This window comes from Corapipo altera, unplaced genomic scaffold (genome assembly GCF_003945725.1).
Source record: "Corapipo altera isolate COAL_440 unplaced genomic scaffold, ASM394572v1 1, whole genome shotgun sequence".
Taxonomy (NCBI): Eukaryota; Metazoa; Chordata; class Aves; order Passeriformes; family Pipridae; genus Corapipo; species Corapipo altera.
In genome coordinates this window covers 9,327,660-9,351,244 of record NW_020884873.1, presented here as the reverse complement: position 1 = coordinate 9,351,244, position 23,585 = coordinate 9,327,660, and the positions used below count along the sequence as shown (strand labels likewise).

Below are 23,585 nucleotides of genomic sequence, written 5' to 3'. Positions count from 1 at the left end.
TGTAAGGAGGTCTGAGCGTGGAAGCATGTCACTGAACTATGTTAACTTGGAATGTGGAGTGACTAGTTAAGTATCAACCTAAATAAGCCTTGGCTCCAGCCAAGAGCTTTTTAGTCCAATACAGTTGCTGTCAAACATATTGTCATTAATAAATTCTCTTTCATCTCCTTGACAAGTTCTTTCTTAGTAAAGAGAGATATAAAGAAAGCCATAAAAATGGACAAACATGTAAACCCAAAGATACATATAGCCCATCTATTCCATTCCTAGTGTCTGATAGCAGTGGATCACCTGACAACTAAGAATATGAGACTGGCAGAAGTATACAGGTTTAATTTCCTGGTGTAGCCTATTAGCTTCCTATGATTTGCAGCTCATTGATTTTGTGAAGCAGATGGAATTTTCCTGTTTAATGGTTCATCTGCTTTTTACCATGACCATAGTATGGGAGACTTGTGAGAAGTTAACAACATACCTCATGTCTCCAACCCTCAGAGGAAAGTTGAAATCATTATAGTCTAATATACTATTTCAGGACCTGGATTCAAGCTGCGTTTCAGTGCATAAGCTTGTTAGTGATAGGCTGCTCTTGCTTTTTCATTTCCCTTGAATTTATACTATTGCTTCATTTTTATCTATTAATGGAGCAACAGACAGTGTATATATATCTCTTTGCGAATCTTTGAAGTTTAGTCTTTTCTGCTGTCATAATGCTTTCCTTCTTTCCACTATTTTTATGCTATTCTGTTTTTTTCACAAAACCTTCCTGTTTGCCATCTACCATCTGCTGCCAGGGTCTGGCTTTTCAGGTTTGATCAACATCTCTGAGTAGCCTCTTCCTTCCCTTTTTTCCTTTTCTCTCATAAGAAACCTCCTCTTAAATGTAGAGTGAAAGACTTATGTTCCCTTGACTGGTTAGTGATACTGCTAGTTATTAGATGTTTTGTGACCATGGAGTATCTAACTAGACTTGTCATCCATGTGTAGGAGCTTCTCTCAAACACAAAAGATTTCCCATGTCCCAGTGACTTTTCAGATAGAGAGGTCCAATGCTTGAACTTCCTTCACTGTGCCACATACAGACCATGTGTTAGTATCGAGCCCAGTATTAAAAGGAAAATGTGATAAAAGGACCGTAGCATAAGTTTTTTTAGAACCTAGATGCTTCTCAGTCCACTGAGACTGCATGTGTGGAACATCTCAAATTAGTCTTAAATTTCAAATCTCTTACCTAAACAAAAAAGAGAGGGTTCACAAGAGAGCTGAAAACTTATCTCTGAATTGCCTGTCTTTTATAGTGTTTATGCAGACATCTCCTGGTATATTGTTCTTGGAGTATGTATCTTGGAATCAATTTTGAGACTTCTGTTTTCATTAATAATCAGTGCTCAACTGTGTGCCTATTCAGTATGTTAAGCACTTATGTAGTTTTATAAGGCAGTAATGCTTTGGGGTACACAATGGTTCAAGATCCAACTGTAGAATAACGTACCTTCACTGGTATCACTCTGTGTCGTGTGTTACAGCTCCTCTTCCTACTATGGGACACCATTCTAATGCTGATTTTCTGAAGACGTGATATTGATCATTTCTGAGAAAAGGCACTTTCTCTTTTGTCTTGGATCTAGTTCTAACCTTCCACTTGGTTCCTGATCCTTGTTTTGTCTGCTTTATTATTCAGTCCTCTTTTTTTCTTCTACTATTTCTCAATGTTTTTTTCTTCTTTCCATCATCTTTGTCTTTCTTTTTTAAATATCTCTTTCCCATTGACCATGATGTTGCATTCTGCATAGAGTCTTGCATTGTGCTCCTCCATTTGGTTTCTGAATGTCCTGAATCACCTCCAGTGTGGACTGCCTGCTTCAAGTACTAGTTGCAAACAGTAGCTGCAGCATCTGTAGTGTACTAACAGACTTGCTACCAGAATTAGCATCTAATGTGAGTGGCACTTCCATTAATCCCTGATGGGACAATGCATTGTGCTGTCTTGAAAAGTGGGTGAGGATAAAGCACCATCTGTCTGAGACTGGGCATCTATTGAACAATTGTAACAGCACACAGTGCTCCTTGTTGTGGACACGTGTTAAAGGCACCCTTATCAGTTACAAAGCAGAGCCATTTTAATTGGCACAGAAAGGGAAACAGCACTACTAGAAAATGCCAAACTTCAAAAGAAAAAATGCCAAAAACTCTTAGAGATTTTAAAAGTTTTGTGTCTTTGTTCTTGGTACAGGTAGTTAGGAAATAGATAAGTAAAGAGTGAAATCTATAATCTTATTTCCTTTTTTTTTTTTAATTAAAAAAAAAACCAACCAACCAAATGAAACACAAAAGGAGCAGACAAAACCCCTAACCCTCAAATTCTCTAACTGATTGACAAAATTATACAAACCAAGTAAATACCAAAGCAGAGTGGTTTAGACAGGGGATTGGAGGGATGACTGAAGAATGACATGGAGGAGAAACCTGTTCAGTCACAGAGGCCCTGGTGCAGTTACATACCCTGCAGCCCTGGAAGACAATGGTCTTCTTTGGGTGTTGGGATTAGCTGAGACTCAACTATGGGCAAGTGTCAGGGCCACAGAAGACCTGGTGGATGCCATGAGGGAGGGCCATGCAAGTGATCTGTTAGTTAATGCTACCACCTGCTATATTTTCACTATGTAAAAATCCTGGCCATATGCTCAGGAGGTCTGAAACTGTTGGAGGTTACTCCATCCATTGTTTCTAGAGCAGGTATGGTACTGTGAGGGGAATGCAGACTTTTAATGCATTGCCTGGCTAGTCCACAGTCATTGTCTGATTATTGTTAGGTGAATTGTTGAGGGTTTAAAACCCCTTCCTTCATCCTGCACCTTTCAGTGCTGCACTGTACATTACATGTACACTAGACTGTGCCCTGCCTGCTCCTCTTCACAGCCACCCTGTAGAAATTTGCCTACAAATTTTCCACTGCTAATGTATTAAATAACAATATATTTTACATTATCTTTGGCCTAACTTTATCTGGCCAAATTTGCCTTATCCCTGCTAATCTGTGTGACTGAGTTGGCTCTTCTTCATCATGATGTAAGCAATTGAGGGAAACAGTCTTAAAAAGAGTACAGTGAGTTCCATTTCCATTTCAATTATTCTGAAAAAAATACCAGCAAGCTCTTGAGTGTTGCTATTAATGGTGTAGGGACATTGGCATGCTATTCATCTAATGGCAACTTGGAGCTGATACTGCTTTGTCTAACTTCAAACAGAAGAACCTTGCCTTTGATGGAATTACTCAGTTTTAAGTGGCTAAACTAATGCACCTCAAGTAGCAGTCAACCAGAGCTTAATCCTTATGCATCTGAGTTGCATTCTAATCTGGAGAATAGAGGTTTCAAATATTTATGTCACTGCTCTCTTTCTCATTTCTCTATGAACCCATGACACTGGGCTTTTTGCCTTGTTTGCTTTCAGCAGACATATATTTTTTTTTTTATATTTTTTTTTGCTGCATCAGCATATTTTCTGTGATTAAACTCAGGGTTTCTGTTTTTGTTTTGTTTTTCTGGTGCAGTAGATTCAAAATTCATGAGGATAGGATAGAAATGAGAAATTAAGACAAGAGGCGAATATATTCAATGGAGAAATTTTGGAGTTACTTATTACAAAATAATAATAATCAAGAGATTAAGGTAAGGGATGGGTTTTCTTCTTGAAAAGACAGATAGCAACGCTAAAAGGTCTTTCAGAGTCTGACAGGTGGTGGTTCCATGCTGATACTTAGTATCCAGCCTGGATATCCTACGCTTAGAAGGGATTTGTGTGGAGCCGGGAGTGCATTAGAAGTGAAGTGAGTTTGTAATGGTGACATCCAAATAAGCCTCTATTAGAAAAAAATTCCACAGCAGATGCTTGACCCAGGTTCAAACTGGAAGTTTGAGGTGAGAGGTTTAATTCTGTCTCTAGATGTCCCTCTGGACTGAGAGCTGCTATATGAATTAAGGAAGAGAGTGATCAAGTGCGTGAATGGAAGGCAGTGGCAGCTCCATCCCATACAGGAAAATGCTTTTCTGTGCAATGTCTGCTCCTGCCTTGAAGGCAGAATGTCCTGTGCACTATGGTATTTGCTCCAGTGCTGTCTGCTCCATTAAAGAGAGGAAGTCTGAATCCATGCAAGGAGGAAGATGGTTGTAGAAGCCCCAGAAAATAGCACAAGAATGGATAACACTCCTGTTGCTCCTAGTGGCCTGTGGGAACACAGGCTTCACTGTCTTAACTTCCTTTCTTCTTTATGGAGCCACTTTTCACTAGTCTTGCTAGTCATAGTCTGCAAAGGGATGTTCTCAAGAGTTTTGAGGCCTCCTGCCACACTGAATAAAAGGACAAGCAGGGTACTATGAATGAACCCAAACATCTCAGTGCTGGTAGAACTGAAAGAATAAAAATAATGAATTGCTATTTGGAGCACCAGATACCTTCAAAAGAGAGAGCTGAGAAGCTGTATGGGTGATGTTGCAGCCATTTACCTAGCAACAAATTGAGATGTCTTGGAATGCTTCCTCTGAACAATTCAAAGACAGTACAGTGGGGTGTACTGCACTGCAGGTATTCCTTTTGATTAATTAGCCACTTTGGGAAGAAAGCCCTCCTGGACAGTGTTTTGAAAGTGTCTCTGTGGCCAGCTGAGCCAACAATATACTCGGGGATCTGCTCTGGGTTTGTTCACTTGCTTCTCAGCAGAGGCTGGTATTGATGTAGACCTGAAGTACTCATAGCAAGAGGAAGCATTCTGTGAAAGCACATCTCTAGGGCTGAGGCAGATCCTCTCTGGACAAACCTTTAAAAGGTGCCTACACCCCACCTTTCATCATATCCAAGCAGCCTGAGGGGTCAGTAGGCAGCTGGGAGGGAGACATCTGGCTGATGTGGGCATCTGAATGAGTAATAGATGAAAACAGAGAAACATTTCTTTCCAGATGGCCACTGCCATTATTGTTTTCCCCTCTGGAGGAAGTAGGAGTAAGGAGTGTGTTGTCTGAATCAGAGCACCTGTTTTCAAGCAAAAGCTGTGGGTAACCTTGCAACCTACTTTGCTCCTGTTTTTTGTTTCTGATGGAGGTTGTTCATGGTCATATTAGAGTGGCAGTCACTTCACCCACTGAAGACTCTGGCTAGAAAAAATAATCTTGAACTGACTTTCAGATGATTTAGTCTTATTGTGAAGCCCTTGCTTTAGGAAGAATTAGTTGGATATGCCAGGCGAAGGAACTGCAGCCAGTATTGCAGTGACAAAAACTTCAAGGAGTGTGCTAAGAGTGCCTGTGATGGTAATGGTCCACTAAGTCAGGGAAGAGAGAGGAACAGTGTGACCCACAATGTTCTTTTTTTTTTTTTTTTGGCTGTCCTTTTTATTTTAAAATTAAAAATAAACCATTGCTTAATTATTTTACCTAGAATTCTCTTTCTGCCAAAGTTGTGCCACTCCACTGATAAACTGGCTGCATTAGTCAGCTAAAGTCTTCCCTGCCTTGTGTTCTCACTTCATCAGAGACATTTTCTTCTACGACATCACTCCTGAAAATGACATTAATTGTTCTTGTCTTGGCTTAAAAATAAAATGGGTGGAAGGGAAAAGGAAAGAAAAAAAGTGATGATGTGTGCCAGATGGTACTTAGTTTATCTACAACTGTTCTTTGGGGGTCTGAACTATTTACAAAGGAAGTACTTTTTCTTTTTCATCCTTTCCTTTTGTAAATCTGAGTTAAATGGTCTTGCAGAAAAAGTTCAACATTAGGGTCCGAATGCTTCCACTCCTAACTATCAACTGCATTCTCTGCTCTACACCAGTGCCACATAAACAATTCAGGTTGGACTCTAATTGGCATCAAAGTAGCTTTAAACTAGTCGGAGTGAAAATGGGGCTTTAAAGGCAGCTTGAGTGTAATTTACATCTGCTTTGAAAGCCTTTTTATCCTTCCACAGTTGTATGAAGGGACTTCTGTGTAAGTGAGAATTTAGCCTTTCTTTCCCTTCAGCAAGCATGTGTGACTATTCTTACTTCCCCCCCCTCCTCTCTAAACAGTGGCTTGGTGCTGTTGTTTGAATTTAAAATTCTTAAAAGGTAAAGGTTCATAATCTGTATCTCTAGCCATCTAAGTAATGGGTGATTTTTTTGTATGTTAAAATTTTTGCCTTATTCTCAAGTTAGGCAAACAGGTGCAATCAAAACTGTGTCAGTTCTGTTCTTTGAATCTGCACAGGATCCAAGTGCTTTTGTAAGTAAAGGACAACCCACAAATATTTAAAAGGGATCTCTACCACTTTGTGCAATCCTAGAAATAGTTGTTATTGGGGCATGACTTATTCGGAGGGCCAGTGGACTTCAAAAGTGTCTCTCAAACCACAGGAGAATGTGTGCTTATGCGCATGTTTTTGTGTACAGATGAATTAGTTCAAGATACTGTGTGACAGCCTTCATAATATTCCTCTTACTGAACGGTCATGAGACGTCTGTGTCCAGCTGCTGTTTGGCTGATGTGCTTTTGAGCTTTTAGTTGCAGCAGGTTGCTGCATTATCGGGTTTTTTTTGTCTCCCGGGTGAGCATTTTGATCTCTCAGGCTCTTTACTTGGTTGTCTTTCATGGAAATACAGCCTCACAGCAAAACTATTTTGAGTTACATAGACTGGTGCCATTGCCCTCAGATTCTGTAAGAAGGCCAAGCCTTTTGCAAATCTGAAAACCCATAGAGGAATCTTGTTTACCACTTGTTTCTTTAGGACAGTGGACAGTGGCAGCAAACAGACACATTTTGGAAAAAAAAAAATTAAAAATCAATGAGTCTTTGCTTTAGTCAGCACAAGAGATACTGTGTTGTAGGCAGGAAGCTTCTAAACTACATTTATTTTTTGTCGTCATACTTTCATCATGATTCCTATGCAGTCGTTGGGCTGAGGTAGAACTCCTCTAGCAGATCCAGGAACCTTTTCCCATTCCCATGCCAGACAGTTGCTTCAGATGTAGACCACCGGATTCTTTCTCATGGCTGATTTTATATTGGAAGGATATGATGTATCTTTCATATATATGACATATATGACCAGTGTTTCTAAAATGGCTAGCGAGAGACTTTTGTTTCTTTAGAAGTTATAATTACATTTATAAGTTGAGCCCTTTTCGGGCTTACAGGCAATCAAGTTCCTCATCAAAATGCCTCTCGTGTAGTTACAGCGCAGCCTCTTTCTTGAGCACCGAAACCTGAGACTGATTCTCCTGGTCTGTTTGCCATCTTTTTGCTGAAGATGTTTCGGTTTGATTGCTCAGTGCCAAAGATTAAGAACTGTGTGAAAATATTCTTCTGTCAGATTTCTCATTAGCACATGGGCTGTATTTGCAGGATATTCTCATGACAATGGACATTTTGTTCAACCTGAAGAAGAGAGAAGGCTCTGGGGAGACATCATTCCGACCTTACAATACTTAGAAGGGGCTTATAAAGAGATGGGGACAGACGTTTTAGCAGGGCCTGCTGTGGTAGGTCAAGGGCAAATAGCTTTAAACTAAAAGAGGGTCAGTATAAGGAATACATTTTTTACAGTGTGTGTGTGGTAAAACATTGACACATATTGCCCAGAGAGGTGGTAGAGGCCCCATCCCTGTTAACATTTAAAGTCAGGTTGGACAGGGCTCTAAACATCCTGATCCAGTTGATGATGTCCCTGCTCATTGCAAGGGGGTTGCACTATATGGCCTTTAAAGGTTCTTTCCAACTCAAACAGTTCTATGATTCTATGATTTTTTTTTTCCTGAACACAACTTTTCCTGTGCATAAGGAAAAATTCAGTCTTGATGGTTTATGATAGAAACAAATGTTTGTGCCTTTTTCTTGCCATAAAGTGTACACTTCTATAATAACAGGCTTCAGAAAGGGTGAGCGTCCCATATAGGGTCTTGGTGCATCTTTTTTGCCCCAAGCTGTTGGCTTGTATTCAGGGACCTTTGTCTCATTGTATCAGGAGGAAAATTTGATTTGAAGAGTTGGGTTTTTTTTTTTTTTTTTTTTTTTTTTTTTTCCGCAGCATTTAGGAGACCTTTCAACCTACAAGGCTTAACTTCTGTTTAATTTTTTTCATGGACTTCATTAGTTATTTCCACTACTTGCAGGTGCATAAAGTACATGAAGAAACATTTAATTGCTCCTTTCACTCAACTTATCTTCAAAGCAAAATATTTAAGCATCATCAGCTTTGGTGAGACTTGAGATTGTCTGTAGATCAAAGACCTGTGAGCTCAGTCATTCCAACAAAATGTTATTAATTTTGTAACTTAATTTCTCAGTTATGTAGACAGTTTGGTGCGCGTATTTTATAGGGTTTTTTCTTTTTGTAGCTTTAAAAGCAGATTAAGTGCTGAAAAGAGGTAAAGTATTTTTAAAACCTCAAATGCAGTGATTTGCAACTTTTCTTTATCATAGATCCTTAAAATTGTTCTGTGGGGCTGGGAGACCCTTCAGAAAAATCAAGTGAATGTGCTGCTCTGTATCTTAGGTACTTGTTCGTCATAGTCCTCTCAGAAGGGAAGTAGCCCACAAACCAATTTCCCATGATGCCCCCCCACTCCTTTTCAACTGCAAGCTGAGGTTGAAGATCATGGCTAGAGTAGAAAAGTCAGTTCTGTAAAATTCTGGGTAAGTTATGTTACTGTCAGTTTGTCATAAAGCTATTACAAGCAAGTTGTTTATAGAGAAAAGAATGTATTTTTGAATGATACTCTATATGGACTCCACTCATTTGAGAGCATTTTTGAGTGATGAAATAGAAGTTATTATTGATTTCTGTAAAACTAGTGAAAAATAAAAAACAAGGGCTTCTTTTCTTATAATTTCTGTAATGCTGATCTTTAACAGCTGAGAAGACTCCAGCTGTGTAAAAGCTCTCTTCTAGTTAGAGTCAGCTTTTAAATTCTCAATGTGTAAAACAGTAATTACTTTAAATTTGACTCCATGAATTTGACTCCATGACTCCATGAATTTCACAAGGTCTAAAACAGCAATAAAGAATTGGAGATGTTTTGGAAGCTAATGATAGGCCAAGTTAAGTTTAATATCTCTCAAAAAATCTGATGATGTCATTTCTTATAGTTTCTTCTTCTTTATCAGCTCAACAAGGTTTGAGCAAGGCAGTATTTCATGAGGTATTTCTTAAGAGTTCCCCTGAGCAATCTCGTGGGAGATGGTAGTGAACACTGAGACTCAAATTCTGAGGGCCTCACACTAAAGCTCCTGTATTTTTTATTAGCTGCCTCTAACCAGTAAGAAAGATCCAGCACTGAAATGCTGATGATGTATCAATTCCAAATGCTGAATCAGTGTTCAGCTGATGTTTCAGAATCAGTGTTAGCTGTGTTTCAGAACATGCTGGACAGTTGCAGGCACTGCCTGTTAAATGAGGTTTCTACATGATACTAATCACTTCAGATTATCGACTTTCTTATCTGTGCCTTTAGAAAGAGCTAAAGATTTTTATGAGCCCTAATTGTCTTTGAGATCAGAGAATCATGGAATGGTTTGGGTTGAAAGGGACCTTAAAGATCACCTAGTTCCAACTCCCCTGCTGTGGGCAGGGATGCCACCCCCTAGATCAGGTTGTCCAAGACCCCTCCAACCAGTGTTGAGTTATGGTAGTTGAATTCTGCCATAATTTCCCATGTGGTTAAACACTGTCATACTCTGATTAGATGCATTGTGAGCCTGATATTTTTTAACTCATGGTAAGATGTATTGTTACAAATAATACTTTGCTCCCAGACTGCATTTCATTCATAGATCCAAAATAGGCTGCATTTTAATCAGCCATGGATGTGACAACTCCTTTGTGTGGTACTTATACTTTATAACATAGTTTTATGTAATTCTGCTCCCTCCAGTCACAATTTTTAGACCTTCACTTTATTTTTATTCACTTTTTTATTAGCACTCTATGTGGCTTAGTTGGTACAGCAGTAGTGGGTTCAAATATGGCTCTGAAGGGGCCAGATAAGGTGTGCAATCTGACTAATAAAATCTGGAAGATATTTATGATTTATGAATAACTTTTACTCATCTAAAAAGGCACATTACTCCTGTACTGCTGATGATGTCAGACTAGAACTGTCCTGCTCTTTGAGATTCTTTCCAGTGCAGACCAACTCCTCTTACTGACTCACTAATGATTATAAAACTAACTTCGTAAATATCTTCCATGTCAACCTACTTTACACAAAGAACCTTGAGATTCTGAGATGTTACTTACGGGGGTTTATAATAGTTTTTTTCTTCATATTCTTTCTGAAAGTGTTTTAGCAGCAAAGTTCTAGTGTAATGGTAACCTGGCGATGAGCTCTGCTTCTTTCCTTGGTGTTGAGATGATCAGGAGCTTTGGGATTAGGAGAAAGTTTTTCTGCAGGGCAGATAGGAAGAGGTAGTTTGAGGTTTTCCTTACTTGTGATGCTTCTGAGAATTTTCATGGCTTTTGAAGTGAGTGAGGTGGAGTTGGTGACTTCTGCCCCCTCCTGCCGTATTGTTTTGATGTGTTGCAGTCATGGGTCTGTCTTTGTTAGCCCTTACATTTATGAGTCATTCTCATGCTGCACCTATATGGTATACAAAGAACTCACAACATTTCTGAGACCAAGAGCATTGCCTGGTGGCAGCAGTGTCATATCTTGAAAACCCTTAAAAGGGGGACTTGCTATTTTCCTCTTGTTCTGATATCCTTCTTGAAGGTGATCAGTCATGTCCCCTGGAATCATGCCATTCTGAAAGATCCCCTCTGTCTTAGTTTGACTCCTTATTTAGAAAAGTTGGAGGTCATTTTCTCTGGAGATTCTGTAGTCTGTGGAGGGAGATGCATAACATGAACTGTTGCAGCAGTCACCAGGTTACTTTCTATGGAGAGGTACTTTCTCTTCTGAGCATCCAAGGAGCCCTCTGAGACCTCTTAGACTTCTTGCAGCCTCTGGAGTTACTGGGTACAAATACCTCACTCCTTTGTTATCTGTGTGCCAGTGTTTTGTGACTGATTTTGCAGCACTGGTTTAGTGACGCTGGCTTCATAAGCAGAACCAGAGGGCAATGGATATTTCATAAGTTAATTTTATGTCTGGGAAACAAAAATGTTTGTTGTAACTCGGTGACATTAACTTATATTTTTAAAATATGAAATAAAAATAGCTGTTTCCAGTGGAAGTAATGGGCACTAACATAGAAATTAGATGAGTGGCACATGCCATAGGAGCAGTGTTGTTTTCAGCATGTGTGAGTGTACTAGGAGTTGTTTATCCCTTGACTCGAGCTGCACTAGCTTGCAGCATTACCAGAATTCAATTAGCAGCCTTTTTGGCAGGACTTTTTTTTCTGTTAGTGCATTATCCACTTGTGTCTGTTCAATATTTAATTTATAAGTCAAGTGTGTGTGTGAGAGAGTTGGTTTTGAGGTTGGTGTTTTTATGGTGTTTTGGTTTTTATTTATTTGTGTTCGGTGGGGGGATTTTTGGTGGGGTTTTTTTCCTTTTTGTTTGTTTAGGGGTTTTTTTTAGTTGGTTGGGTTTTTTTAATGAGGATTCTTTTGTAAGTTGGCCCACAGGGGTAGTTAGAATCTCATCTCAAAAGTCACCCAGTGGAAACCAGAAGCTGCTGTTACATAGATCACCTGCATTTCTGGCTGTCCATATCCTAGCAGGTAATTGTTTCTGTCAAGATCCATCAACCTGGGCAGTGATTGACACATTTGCTGGCAGTTTCAGCAGAAAGGTCAGTGATGGAGTAGGGGCTGTACCAGCAGAGAGGGTTGAGCTTTGCTGAGAAGGCAGCCTGGGGAGTGCAGCACCACTGCAGACTGAGCGTTTCCTCGTTACATGGACAGAGCACTTCAGTCACCTTTCATCAACAATAAATCTGCTTGCTAAATAAACATAAAAGGTAATAAAACGTTTTTATTAGTCATGACCAATGATTGTTTCAGGAGAAGCTGAGAAAATAATGACTTGATTAAAATATTTATTAAATCAGGCAATTTTTGAGATATCTTTAAGATCAGAAGGTATTTTACATGTGATAAAACAATGGCATAATTAATTTTATTTATTACACCAGTGGTGCAGTTTGCTTAGAAGAAATAAAACAATTCTCACTTTAATGTTTTTATTTTTAAGCTAGCTTGGCGTTGCATGTTAACAGCATTTTTCTCCAATTTCTCAGTCTGCTCTCTCTTGTCAATGCCATCTGCTTGCTTGCTTCACCACCTCTTTAACAACCAGGTGATTTTTGCCATCTTCACCCTCCTCCTCCATATGCCCAGCAATCCCATTTCAGTTTATAGGGTTAGTGTGCTAAGCAATAGTCATATGTTTATTTAAGCATGTTCCCTATTCTAAAGAACTTTTCTCCATTTCTAACTCAAAAACTTCTACGTCTTCCTGCATTTTGGCTTACAGCACTGAATTATTTTAGTGTGGTCTAATCTCTTGTTATACCAGCTGGTTTTGTTGATCTGTAATATATTCATTTATGCAATAGATTCTTCTCCAGCAAAGCACTTAATTTTAACAGTGCAGGTAGACTTGGTATGAAAAGAATGTAATTAGCTCAAAGCTAAGCACCTGCCTAAATGCTTTGCTGGATTTGAGGCTTAGGGAAGAGAGGAAAAGATTGGTCTAATTATGTTGAATGTGTTTTAGAGCTGCTTTATCCTAATAGCCTTATCACCAGACCAACTTCTGGTTATGGATATTCAACATAGAAGGTTTTTCACATCTCAACAGGCTTTTCTTTTTGAAGAATCATAGATTTCTCTCCTGGCTTTTTTGAGCTATAATCTTAAGCATGGCTTGCATAGGAAAATATATCCCTGCCTCTTAGGAAGTGACTTCAGGGAATACATGTCTTCAAAAATTGGATGTAGAAGGAAATAAATAACTGGTATCACCAGATCATTTGATTTTCACATGTGTGAGGAGAGCAAAATATTTATACAAGTCCAGACTGCGGTAGCCTGCAAAATAAAGGTGGCAGTAAGACCAGATTGATGGGAAAAAAACCCAAACAAATGACAAGGGTTAAATTCTGCTCTGCTATTAGTTTGGACTGAGCCAGTATTAGAACTATTGAGGAAAAAAGCAGGATGTAAACCACTGAAAATGCAAACTGAAGAAAAGATGTACGTGTATTTTCTAGCTCTTACTTGCTGGTGTTTCCTGTTTTTCATTCTTAAAATCTGTGTGTCCTCATTCCCACAGATGCCTGGGGATTTGTAGGACATATGATCACTGAAAAACTACCCTAAATCAAATGTTGCAAGAATTGCTGCTACTGCTTTCCTAAGTCACAACTTAGCTGGACTAGGTTTTTGCTTTTCCCACTGCTGCGTAGCCAGGGCATGAGGCATTACTGAGACCAGAAAACCATATAAGCTCACGTGTTTTCAAAGAAAAGCATTTCTGTTGAGTTGTCTTTGAACATCCTTCCTCTTCTGTAGTGTTTAGCTTGGATGTGTTGTAATTTCTGAAGGCGTAACAAGCTCCTCATGGAATTCACACTGTGCAGTTTCCTCTGTGTTATTTTTCAGAGGCAAAGCTATAGTACGGTTTTCTTTCCCTCTTGTTCCTCCCTACATGAACTTTTGGCATCTTTATCAAGGATGGCACTTGAACAAATGCTTAATTTGATTGCATTGCCTAGACTCAAAGATAGAAATGGGCTTAGACATACTTGAAAAAGCATGAACTGAGGCAGATGTTTAATGCTTTCTAAGATGCAAACCATGTAAGTGCTTTCTCAGAAAGAATATTCATAATTGTTTTTCTGCAATATATATCATGATAGAAGGAGGAAAAAAAGAAGGAGATAGCTACACAATGTTAGGCTTGTAACAGCCTCTCAGGGCAATACAGAGTCCCAGGCTTTTGCCTTCCTTCTTCTTTCTAGCTGGCTCAGGGCCAGACAGTAGTGGGTAGTAGGGTCTGTCCTACCTTGTTTTGAGCCTTTGTCCATTTTGTCTCTTTCTCCTTCTGTGTCTGTTTAAAATACAAGGCTGAAAAGGTGAAGACTGGCTCTTGCTCTGCGTTTGACCCTGTCTGCCAAACCCAGGGGACTTGCTCCCCGCTGGCATCTCAAAATGTTTTTGTAATACAAATAATTATTAAGAAATTTCTCTTAGTCATCTGCAACTTGGGATTCTCAGTGTATTGGAGACCGACTGACTATTCCACCACCAGTATGATAGAGTCTGACAGGTCTGAAGCTACTTTCGGGTTCTCTGTGTGGATATCATTGATATCTTCAGTGATGGCTCAAGTGCCAGAGACTTGGCCAGCCCTGTGGACACTGTTGAAAGGGGCAGAAGTGTCTCAAGGGAAAAGTTTAGATAGAAGCATGCAATTTCAGGACAGCATTGGAAATGCTGGCTTGATGTCCATACAACTTTCATGTCACATGGGCAGTCTTCTGTCTTTCCAATAAGTGTTAGTGGAGGTTTTACATTGGTTTGGTAGTACATGAGAATGCAAGTGGACTGAGGTATCACTCTTAACCTACACATACTGTGAGCTGTGTTCTCAGCTGGGAGCCTATATGCATAATGCATTCTGTCTGACATTAGTTTTCTATTTGTCTTTGCAGCACTTTTACAGGCAGTCATATCTGGTGATCTACTGAAGGTAAGTACAGAGCACTGAGTGTCCACTTATTCTCAGTTTTTGCTGGTCTGATATACTGTAAATTTTATCACACCTCTGCTCAAAATATAAATAGACTGCTATGGGGACTGCTGGCAAGTGCCATTTTACAACCTTTCCAGGAAACCCTGAATACTAGGGGAACACATCAGTCAGGTGAGGTGTGAAATTTGAGTGAATAGGATCTGGTGTTAGACAGCACCTTTCAGCTCAGGATTCATAGCCACTGCATGAAGCACTGTGCCAGTTACTAACAGGGAAATTACTATGTTGAACAGCAGGGTAGTTCTGACACAGCCTTACGTAGTAAGGGATATTTTACACCAGTGAGGTTGGTGGCCAAGCCCTCGAGTTGATAGATCATTTAATGTCTACCTAGGCAACCACCAGATCAGATAGAACAAACCTCATCTGGTTGTTTTGTCATCTGATGGATTTCTCAAAATACATAGTGTCTTGGTATAGTTGGTTTTGGGAGAAAAAGTACTCATGCAAAAATGTTTTTTTCCCTAAGACTGAGGTCCCATGTCAGACAGCTAATCAGGCTGCATGTTTCAGTAGCCAAGTCAGGATTTGAAAACATACCCTCGAATTTGGATGAGGACTGTGATTAATGATTGCAATTTTATCTATGAGAAGCCAGCTTGGAGCCATTTATAAAAATGACAGTGCCGTTAGGCCAACTTTTTGCCTGCATGTGCCCCTTCTACACCACTGCCCCAGACCTTATGGCTGCAGCATCTAGAGAGCAGTTCTTCAACCAGCAGTCATAAAAATATTGCCTCCTTCCCACTTCTTGAAAAGTTTTTGCTTGAGTTGGCTTTGACAGGGAAACTTCTTGCCTTTCGTCAGATGTCCTGCATCATAATTAATGCCTCACTGTTGCAGTTCTCTCCCTTTTCTGCAGTTATTTGCACTACAAATCCCACCCCCGCTCCTCCCCCAAAGTCTGCAGCACTTCTGAGACCTGGCTGATTGCTGTTTCGCTCTCATTCTTACCCCACATAGTGCTTCCCCCTCTGCCAACCCTGAACACTGGGCAGAGAGTGAGAATGGAGATCTGGGATGGTTACCTCACCTTCCTCTGGATTTTTGAGTTGGAGTTTTCTGATTTTGTCAGAAAATGTTCGGCTACTATGCTGAGGAAAAATTGGTATCTTCAGTAGAGAAGCCAGAATTTTCTATCAAGTACATACATTTTAAAATATCCCAACATTTTCACCGTATGATTGCAAGCACTGATAGCAAGCAATAATTCATCAACAATAGAGTAGCAATGTTTCAAATTTTAGGAAATACAGACTATTCTTCTTAACCCATATAATTGTCAATACTTCTAGTTTCAGTTGTTTTACACTGGAACCTAAAAACTGGCTTAAAACTAATATTTTATTTTATTCCATTTTTTGTACTGACCTCCTATGAAAACCAGTAAAGAAATTTACCTGCATATTTGTTTTGCTCCCAACTTATCCCTTTGTGTGGTTTCTCTCTCTCTCTCTTTTTTTCCTTCTTCCCAGTTCATAGAATGCTGTAAAAAAGGAGCCAATTTGTTAATCCAAGGACCTGATCGCTGCTCCTTGTTGCACCATGCTGCCAAGACTGGGAATGGCGAGATTGTGAAATACATCCTGGAACATGGTGAGTCACAGTAGTCAACTCCACAGAGAGCTTGTAATTCAGCCAAGTGTCAGTCAGGTAAAACCATACCATGCAACTGGAAGTGCCCTCACTCATCTGTAGCCTCCCTCAGCAAAATGTCCAGCGTGTATGAGCAGGAGGCTGGGAATGTGGCAGCAATGACAGTAATGGCTCCAGATAAAGTGTGAAAACAAAAATTAGAATGGCTTTTGAAGAGGATGTTGTTTTCACAGTTGCATCAGCTGGGGGACTGTGAAGAAGCAGTGTGATGCTCTAGTTAGAACCTCTGTCACAGCAATCCTCTGAGCTGTTTTTCAATTAAAGCATATGTTGTAGAAAGCATCTAATCTCTATCAAAACATTTACAGGGCTGGAGAGGCCATATAGCTATTGTTATTATTTCGGTATTTAGTAACACACTGATCAAGAATCTGTTTACTTATTTCTGAATTGAATTCACCTAGCTTTCATTACAACCTTACAATATTATGTCTCTGATTGATTCAAGATGAACCAATAGCAAAAATTTCTGGTCTCCATTTTATATTCATAGGCTGTGATCATGTCATTGCCCTTTTTCCGTTTCGGCTCTTCTTATCTTTGTCAGTATCAGGGATTGCAGGCATCCTTACACAGGCTATGCAGCAATTTGTTTGTGTCTGAGGCAGTCACGTTTAGGAGTTTCTGCCTGTTGAACTACAGTAATCTTGTTCCCCTTTTGCTGGAGAGTTCCACAGTAACACAGACATAGCTCTGCACATAAAGCTAAAGCCACAGTTATCAGCCTCCTGCACCGTAGGAAAAGTTTTCTAGTTCTTTAAACATTCTTGTAACTCGTCTCTGACTCCACTTCAATATATCACTGGCTATTTTGGCTTCCAAATGTCAAAATCAACTACATTGTTTCAGCAGCAGTGTTAGCACTGAACACAGAGACTGCCTCTGGCAGTTGGAATAAGTGTTAGCTAATGCTCGAAGGCCATTGCAGAAATTGTACAGAGAGACAAAAAAAGCACAATTCATAAGAAAGGAAAAAGTAACAATCCATCTGTTCCAGCTTGTCTCCTAGGTTAGGTGTTTACATAGAGGTGTCAGGTAGTCTATAGGTCCAAGTTCCTGTACTGCCAACAGGAATCTGTGACTCAGTTCATTTGCTCTTGTATGACAAAGGTACTAGAGGAAACTTGTCCTCCTTCAGTGGCAGATGGAAGTGAGGAGGAAATCCTTATTAGCAGACTTCTTGCATGACTAACTCAAGAGAGATCCCGGTCGAGGCAGTCATTGGAGTCCAGCAAGTGATTCAGGTGACAGTTACCTGTGCACCTTATTTATTTAGATAAACATAAATGTCTCATATCATTTGCCCTTGGATATCCAGGGCATTTGCATGAGTCTACAAGATGTCACATGAGGCCTAGAGGAGGACCAAGCTGGACTGGCAGCCGAAGCCCAAGCAGGCATCCCTGTCATTCCAAATGCATCACAAGGCTTGACCATAGGTATATCAAATTGCACAAAATATCTGTGTGTGAGCAACTGAATTGTGCCTCAAATATCTGACTGAGGGGGCTGAATTGCTCTTTTACTCTTTTATGTGCGGTTGGCCTTGTATCCAAACAATGGCTAATTTTCTCATCAGTTCTAACAAGCCTTACCAGTGCTAACTCTACCTCCTATTTAACTGCTCTGGATTATCTCATTAGTCACAGTGCATATATATGCCACTGAATTCTGTAGGCAAGCATAATTTTGCTTTATTTTCTTACTGGCCCTGGTCTCTTTTCACCCTGCACATGACCTATGCCAGTTCACTGTCATAGATACCCCTCCAGGATTTTTCTTAGACACATATACCTTAACTTAGTCAAAGTCTGACTCAGTTACTGTTCTTTTGGTGGAGGTTTAAAATGAGATCATTTAGCTGGTAAGGATGTAAGCAGGGAATCCTTGGGAATTTTTGAAGTAAATAGAGAAATGTGAGGGATTACGGACTGTTAGACAAAGACAAATCAGAAGGCTGAGCAAATGTCAACTCAGTTCTTCTCTCCCCCTTTTATCCCCAAGGATGGCAGGAAGCTTTTGCAGCTTTCCAGACATATGTCCTCTGGGCTTCTCCAAATGCATTGTTTGTTTAACATTCTCCAGGGATCAGAGGGTGCATGGGACAATGCCCTAATAGAGGCCTCCTCTCTTCTCCCACCAAGCAATTAATGAAATTCATTTCTACCCTGGGCACTTCCCAGTCACAAATGAGCACTCTTGCTGAATCATCATCATCATAATGTCCTTGTTTTCTTTGCATTCTCTGGCACCTGGCATCTTCTCAACATTAATTACTGTGCACGACCTGATCCAACACTACTCATATCTGAGGCTTTCCCTGTATCTAGCTTCTCATTTCTGCCGATATCCACCCTTCATAAAAATAAGCCTTACTCCTGTTCTGGCAATTGCCTCTGCCCAGCTGCACTTCCTCTGTAGTGTGTCTGCTTCCCATACCCGGCTGGAGATAGTTAATGTTAATAGGAGTTGCACTGTAAAATACCCTCAAGCACACAGCACAGAAAATATGTTATTAACCACACAGGGAAAAAAATCTTCTGAATATCTCTAAAAAAACAGCAGCAACAAAACAAGGCAAAAACCCCTGCATGAGGAATTTTAACTGCCTAGTTTGAAAATGGTGGGGTGAATCAAACGCGATACAGGAGTGGGACCCATAGAACTAGGATTATGGAGGAGGAAAATGGTATAATGATGCTGAGGCTGTCCTTTGTGGAGATGGCTTTCTGCTTTCTACAAACATGCAGGGTACATTAATATGAAAGGTTATTCTGTGATCACGATCAGAATGATTTCAGATGTTAAGGGAGGAAAATAGCCTATCTTAAATTAGAAATAGCAGAGATGAGTCACAGAAGGAGACTGCTGTGCAGTATTGCCAGATACTTAGCAGTGGACCAGCACAAGCCTGGAATAGCAGCTGAAGCACCAATGTAGTAGGTGTCAGGACGACAGCTGCTTATTGCTGCAGTAAGAGTTGTGTTGGCTGTTGCCCCAGCAAAACAATTTCTCTCTATTCCCTGTGCAGGAAGGGCAGATATGCAGACTATCAGTTGTTCAAGATTGACTTCCTGAATCAGGAGTCTTTTGCTTTTAGTAGGAGGGTCAGCCTTAAAGACTCGTCTGTAGCTGAGCTAAGAAATGCTTAGCTAGAAACAGAGGGCCAAACTTGGTAGGTATTAGAACCATAGCTGCTTATTGCTGCAGTCAGCAACTGCAGCACATCCTAGTGCATACACATTAGAGAAGAGCTAACTGCTTACTTGCTTAGCACAAACAGAATTGAGGAAGGCTTAAGACATTCCATTAGAGAAGGGGCCTCCTAAATCATCATCTGTATTTGTACTTGGCTTGCAGTCTTTATCTGACAGTTGTGAAAAATTTATAATTTCTAAACATTATATGAGTAATTCCATTTGCCTTGTCCTTGTCTTCTCCTCTTTTCTAGAAGTTCAAAAGACAAACAAGAATTCTATAATTCATCTGGGTTATTTTAATTTTAAACAGAAGAGAGGGCAGATGTTTACAGTTGCCTTAGGAGTTTGTGGTGGGAACTTCTGATGCAACAGTCAGTGTGTAGAGCATCTTGTCCTAAACATTTTTATGTGCTCAAACCTCAATGTCCTTGTTCCATTAGAAATCATCCTCTGGTAAAAAAAGATGATGATTTTGTTAATCTTAGCACTACAAAGTCCAGAGTTAAGAGTCATCAGTGAGTTCAGATTTGCATCCTGACCAGATTTAGGAGTTCCTAAGGTGGCTTTTGGAAAGCAGATTTTACCATGACAGAGATGTATGTTGGGGACAAAGCTTGAATAGTCATCAGAAAGCAACACTGAATGAGAGTGAGTTTGTATGACATTTGTTAGTATGTCTAGATTTGTAGAGTGTTTTAGGGTAGTTGTCATTTGTGAGGGGCCTAAGCAGAAAAAAGTTAGTCTTTCTAGAGGGCACAAGGTATAAAATAGTCTGATTTCATTTGCAAGTTTACCATATTTTAGGGCAACAAGGCAGAGAGAGAGTTAGGGTGGAAGGAATGCTCCCATAACCTGACTATCCTCTATGTTACAGTGGAAATTCTGAGCTAAGAGACACTGGCAGAAAAAAACAGACACCTAATTTTCACATCAGGTAAAAGAGAAGAATGTGGAGTTGGGGAAAGGCTTGAAGTAGTTCTGAATTTCCAGATTACTGTTATTTTAAAAATATTCCCACTTTGAGGGTAAGGAACCAAATCCAGTGTTTTCCCCCACATAACAGCCTCAGTCAAGTTATTAGATAAAGAGGGTTTTGACAGATAAACACACAGAAATGCTGATAACGTCTGGAATTACTACTTAAAGTAAATACCCTTCTTCCGCAGATCTGTGAAGGACTGACAGGACAAGGGACTGGTAAGGGTTAGTACCTGTGGGTTTCCTTTGGGAAGCTGTAACCACAACCATCAGAGAGGGGTATGCTGGGAGCCCAGAGGCCTTTCAGAATATGAGGTTCTGAATATTTCGGAAATGCCTCTAAAATATGGCCATTTAGACTCTCTTTTTTGTTGTTGTAGTGAGCTCAGTGAAAGGGCAGCTTCTTTTGAACGTTTCCTTCCCTTCCCTCCTCCCATCCCCAGCTCAGGATGCTTTGCCTCCTGAGAAACTGGTAAAGGGCTTTCGTGGAGTGAAAGAGGGCAAAAGGAGAGAAGGAAAAAGGTTAATAATTCTACACAGACCATCTAGGGGCAATGGTAAGGAAAGAGAATGATCTCAGCTGAGCTTCCCCTTGGTGTGTCATGCTTTTCAGCTCCTTTCATGTGAACTTCTCCCCCCCCAGCCCCCCGTCCCCATCCTGCCATTCTTCAGCCCCCCAGTCTCTCTTTCTCTCTCTCTTTTTTTCCTCCCTCCACCTCTCCACACATTTCTATCTTTTGTTTTTATTTCCCCCCCTGCTGTTTTCCTTGATAGAAATCTCACTCATGCATTTCCCTTCCGGATTTCTATTGGGTTATTTTGTCCTCTCTCTCTCTGAGCCTTGGTCCCCTTTTCTTTCTCTGCCTCTTGTCCCAGTAAAACAGCCGCCTCCCTGCTGGGTCAGGATGACAGTGCCTTAGCTTTCCCAGTGCCAGCCCTTCCCACATCTGTGCAGCTTTTGTCCCGGGGCAGAGGGGGATTTGGAATGGTCGGTTGGCAGCGCCAGGGAGACTGATATAAAAATGAGGTCCAAAAGAGAGGGGAAAGGGATTTAAGAGGAGGGCGTGAGATGGTTTAAGAGAAGCACAAGTGAAAATAAAATGAAGAAGTAAAGGCCACAGCCCAGGCTGTGTGTGAGTTGGGTCATTCCAGCTTCAGAGATAGGCCAGAGAGAATGAAATTAATGAATCCTGCTATCCTGTTGTGCAGCTAATTGATTAATCTCAGTATCTGGCCCTTATTGATTAATCTCAGTATCTGGCCCTTATGCATAACTCAGGTGGAGTCAGGGCTCTCCCATGAAATGCTTAATTTGAGACAGTATACAGGAGAACATCCTTTCCACTTAGGCAGAATGTACCTGTCATCTCCTCAGGTCTCTACTCACAGGCTGCCCTCTCAGTCCTCAGCACTCAGCATCTCTGTCTCAGCCCTGTTGCTTCTTCCTGCTCCAGACCAGTTTTCCTTTACCCTTGGCTTCCTATCTCTCCAGGCCCACTCTGCCCAAGCTTCTTCTCCCTCTCAAGTCATATTCTTCTAACTTCTCTCCATCCTTCCTCCTAACCTTGTAACACCTTTTTCCTCTTTTCTGAGCAGGTACCTCTATGGCCCATGCAGCCAGCCCAGTCACCCTGTTCCACCTTAGCAACACAACCTTCCTTGCTCCACCCATGAACAGAAATAATATTGACAGTGTGTCTTTTCTAACTCACTGCAATCCATTCCTGCTTACCTATCACTGGATGTGTCATTGCATAAAGCAAAGGGGAATTACCTCTATTTTTGAGAGAACATGATTTTTGCATGGGAAAGGAGTCCTTTTCTTCATATGTGCTTTTTAAATATTCTTTTTCGTTTCTCAGGCATTACCTTTCTTTCCTCTCCATGAGAGGCCCTGCTTAGCCCCTTCTACCCTTCTTCACGCTTATGGGAGCTTAGCGGTCGTGAGTGATTCTTCTTTTTGATAGGCAGGAGGGAACACATAACCACCAAGTGTGGAGATGAGCTGTGTGGTGGCACAGTAAGGGTGCTTTGCATTAAAAATCAACAGTGGCTAATGAGCTTGGAGAACTGTCAAGATGGATATGCAATGGTATACAATGCCCTCTGTACTGGGGACTAAACCACCACCCCTTTCCCATTATGACAGAAGTGAAGGAGTTACCTGCAGCTCCAGGAGGCCCCAGTGATACAGCATGTGAACATTGTAAAAGCAGTGAGGTGAAGACCGGCTGCACTGATACGTTTTGACACACACTCAGAGTGAAAGGAGTGTAGGGAGGTTGTGTGTAGGCCTTTGTAAGCAAGTAGTGTGAAATTCCTCAGTTTCAGGTGAGATTTGCTGTAAGCTCTTGAGGACTCTTGAATTTCAAAGTGTGCTGAAGGGAAATATTCGTGTATAGGAAGGAAAAATACTGTAAAGTTTCCCTATTTCCCTTGCTAACTGCCCCATAACCATCTGGCACTGTACTCCAGAACAGTGGAGAGAAGAATGATACAATAGACTGCAAAGGAAAAAGTTTTTCTTGTTTCAAATGCTATCCAGATCCTAGTCTTTCTGTATCACTGTAATTCAGTGATGGAATTTGCTGCTATAAATATCTGCCTATACTGAATATCAAGAACAAAAGAACATAAACATAAATGTGTTATTTTTTTTCCACTTAAAAAAAATTTTTTATGTTTTTCTTAATCTTACTTTCCCGATCATTGCTAACCAGTTGAGTACAGGATTTACATATCAATATAAAGACTGCTGGGAATATTCCACCCTGATCTACATTTTGTATAACGCTATTAAACGGAGTAGCACAAGGATGTCATTCAGGATGGAATTTGGCTAATTTCAACTTCCTAATGACATTTTCCCTCTAGTAGTAACAATAGATTTTAACTTGCAATATATCAGGGTTTCCAATATGTCAGCATTTTCAATGCACTGTGCTTATGTGAACCACTTAATTGAGCAAGGTGAAGAGTGAGAAAATAAACCCCATGAATATTCATTCTCAGTATAATT

General features: G+C 40.4%; 1 protein-coding gene across 5 annotated transcripts in view; it reads left to right on the top strand.

The window, feature by feature from the left end:
• The window catches only part of DGKI (diacylglycerol kinase iota), a 207,208-nt gene that overhangs the window by 176,829 nt on the left and 6,794 nt on the right, over window positions 1-23,585 (top strand). For all 5 annotated transcript variants that reach the window (XM_027660011.1, XM_027660001.1, XM_027660005.1 and 2 more), the window contains 2 exons: window positions 14,632-14,669; window positions 16,208-16,328. In XM_027660011.1, coding sequence (XP_027515812.1) covers window positions 14,632-14,669; window positions 16,208-16,328 — 159 coding nt within the window. The remainder of the gene's footprint in view (window positions 1-14,631; window positions 14,670-16,207; window positions 16,329-23,585) is intronic.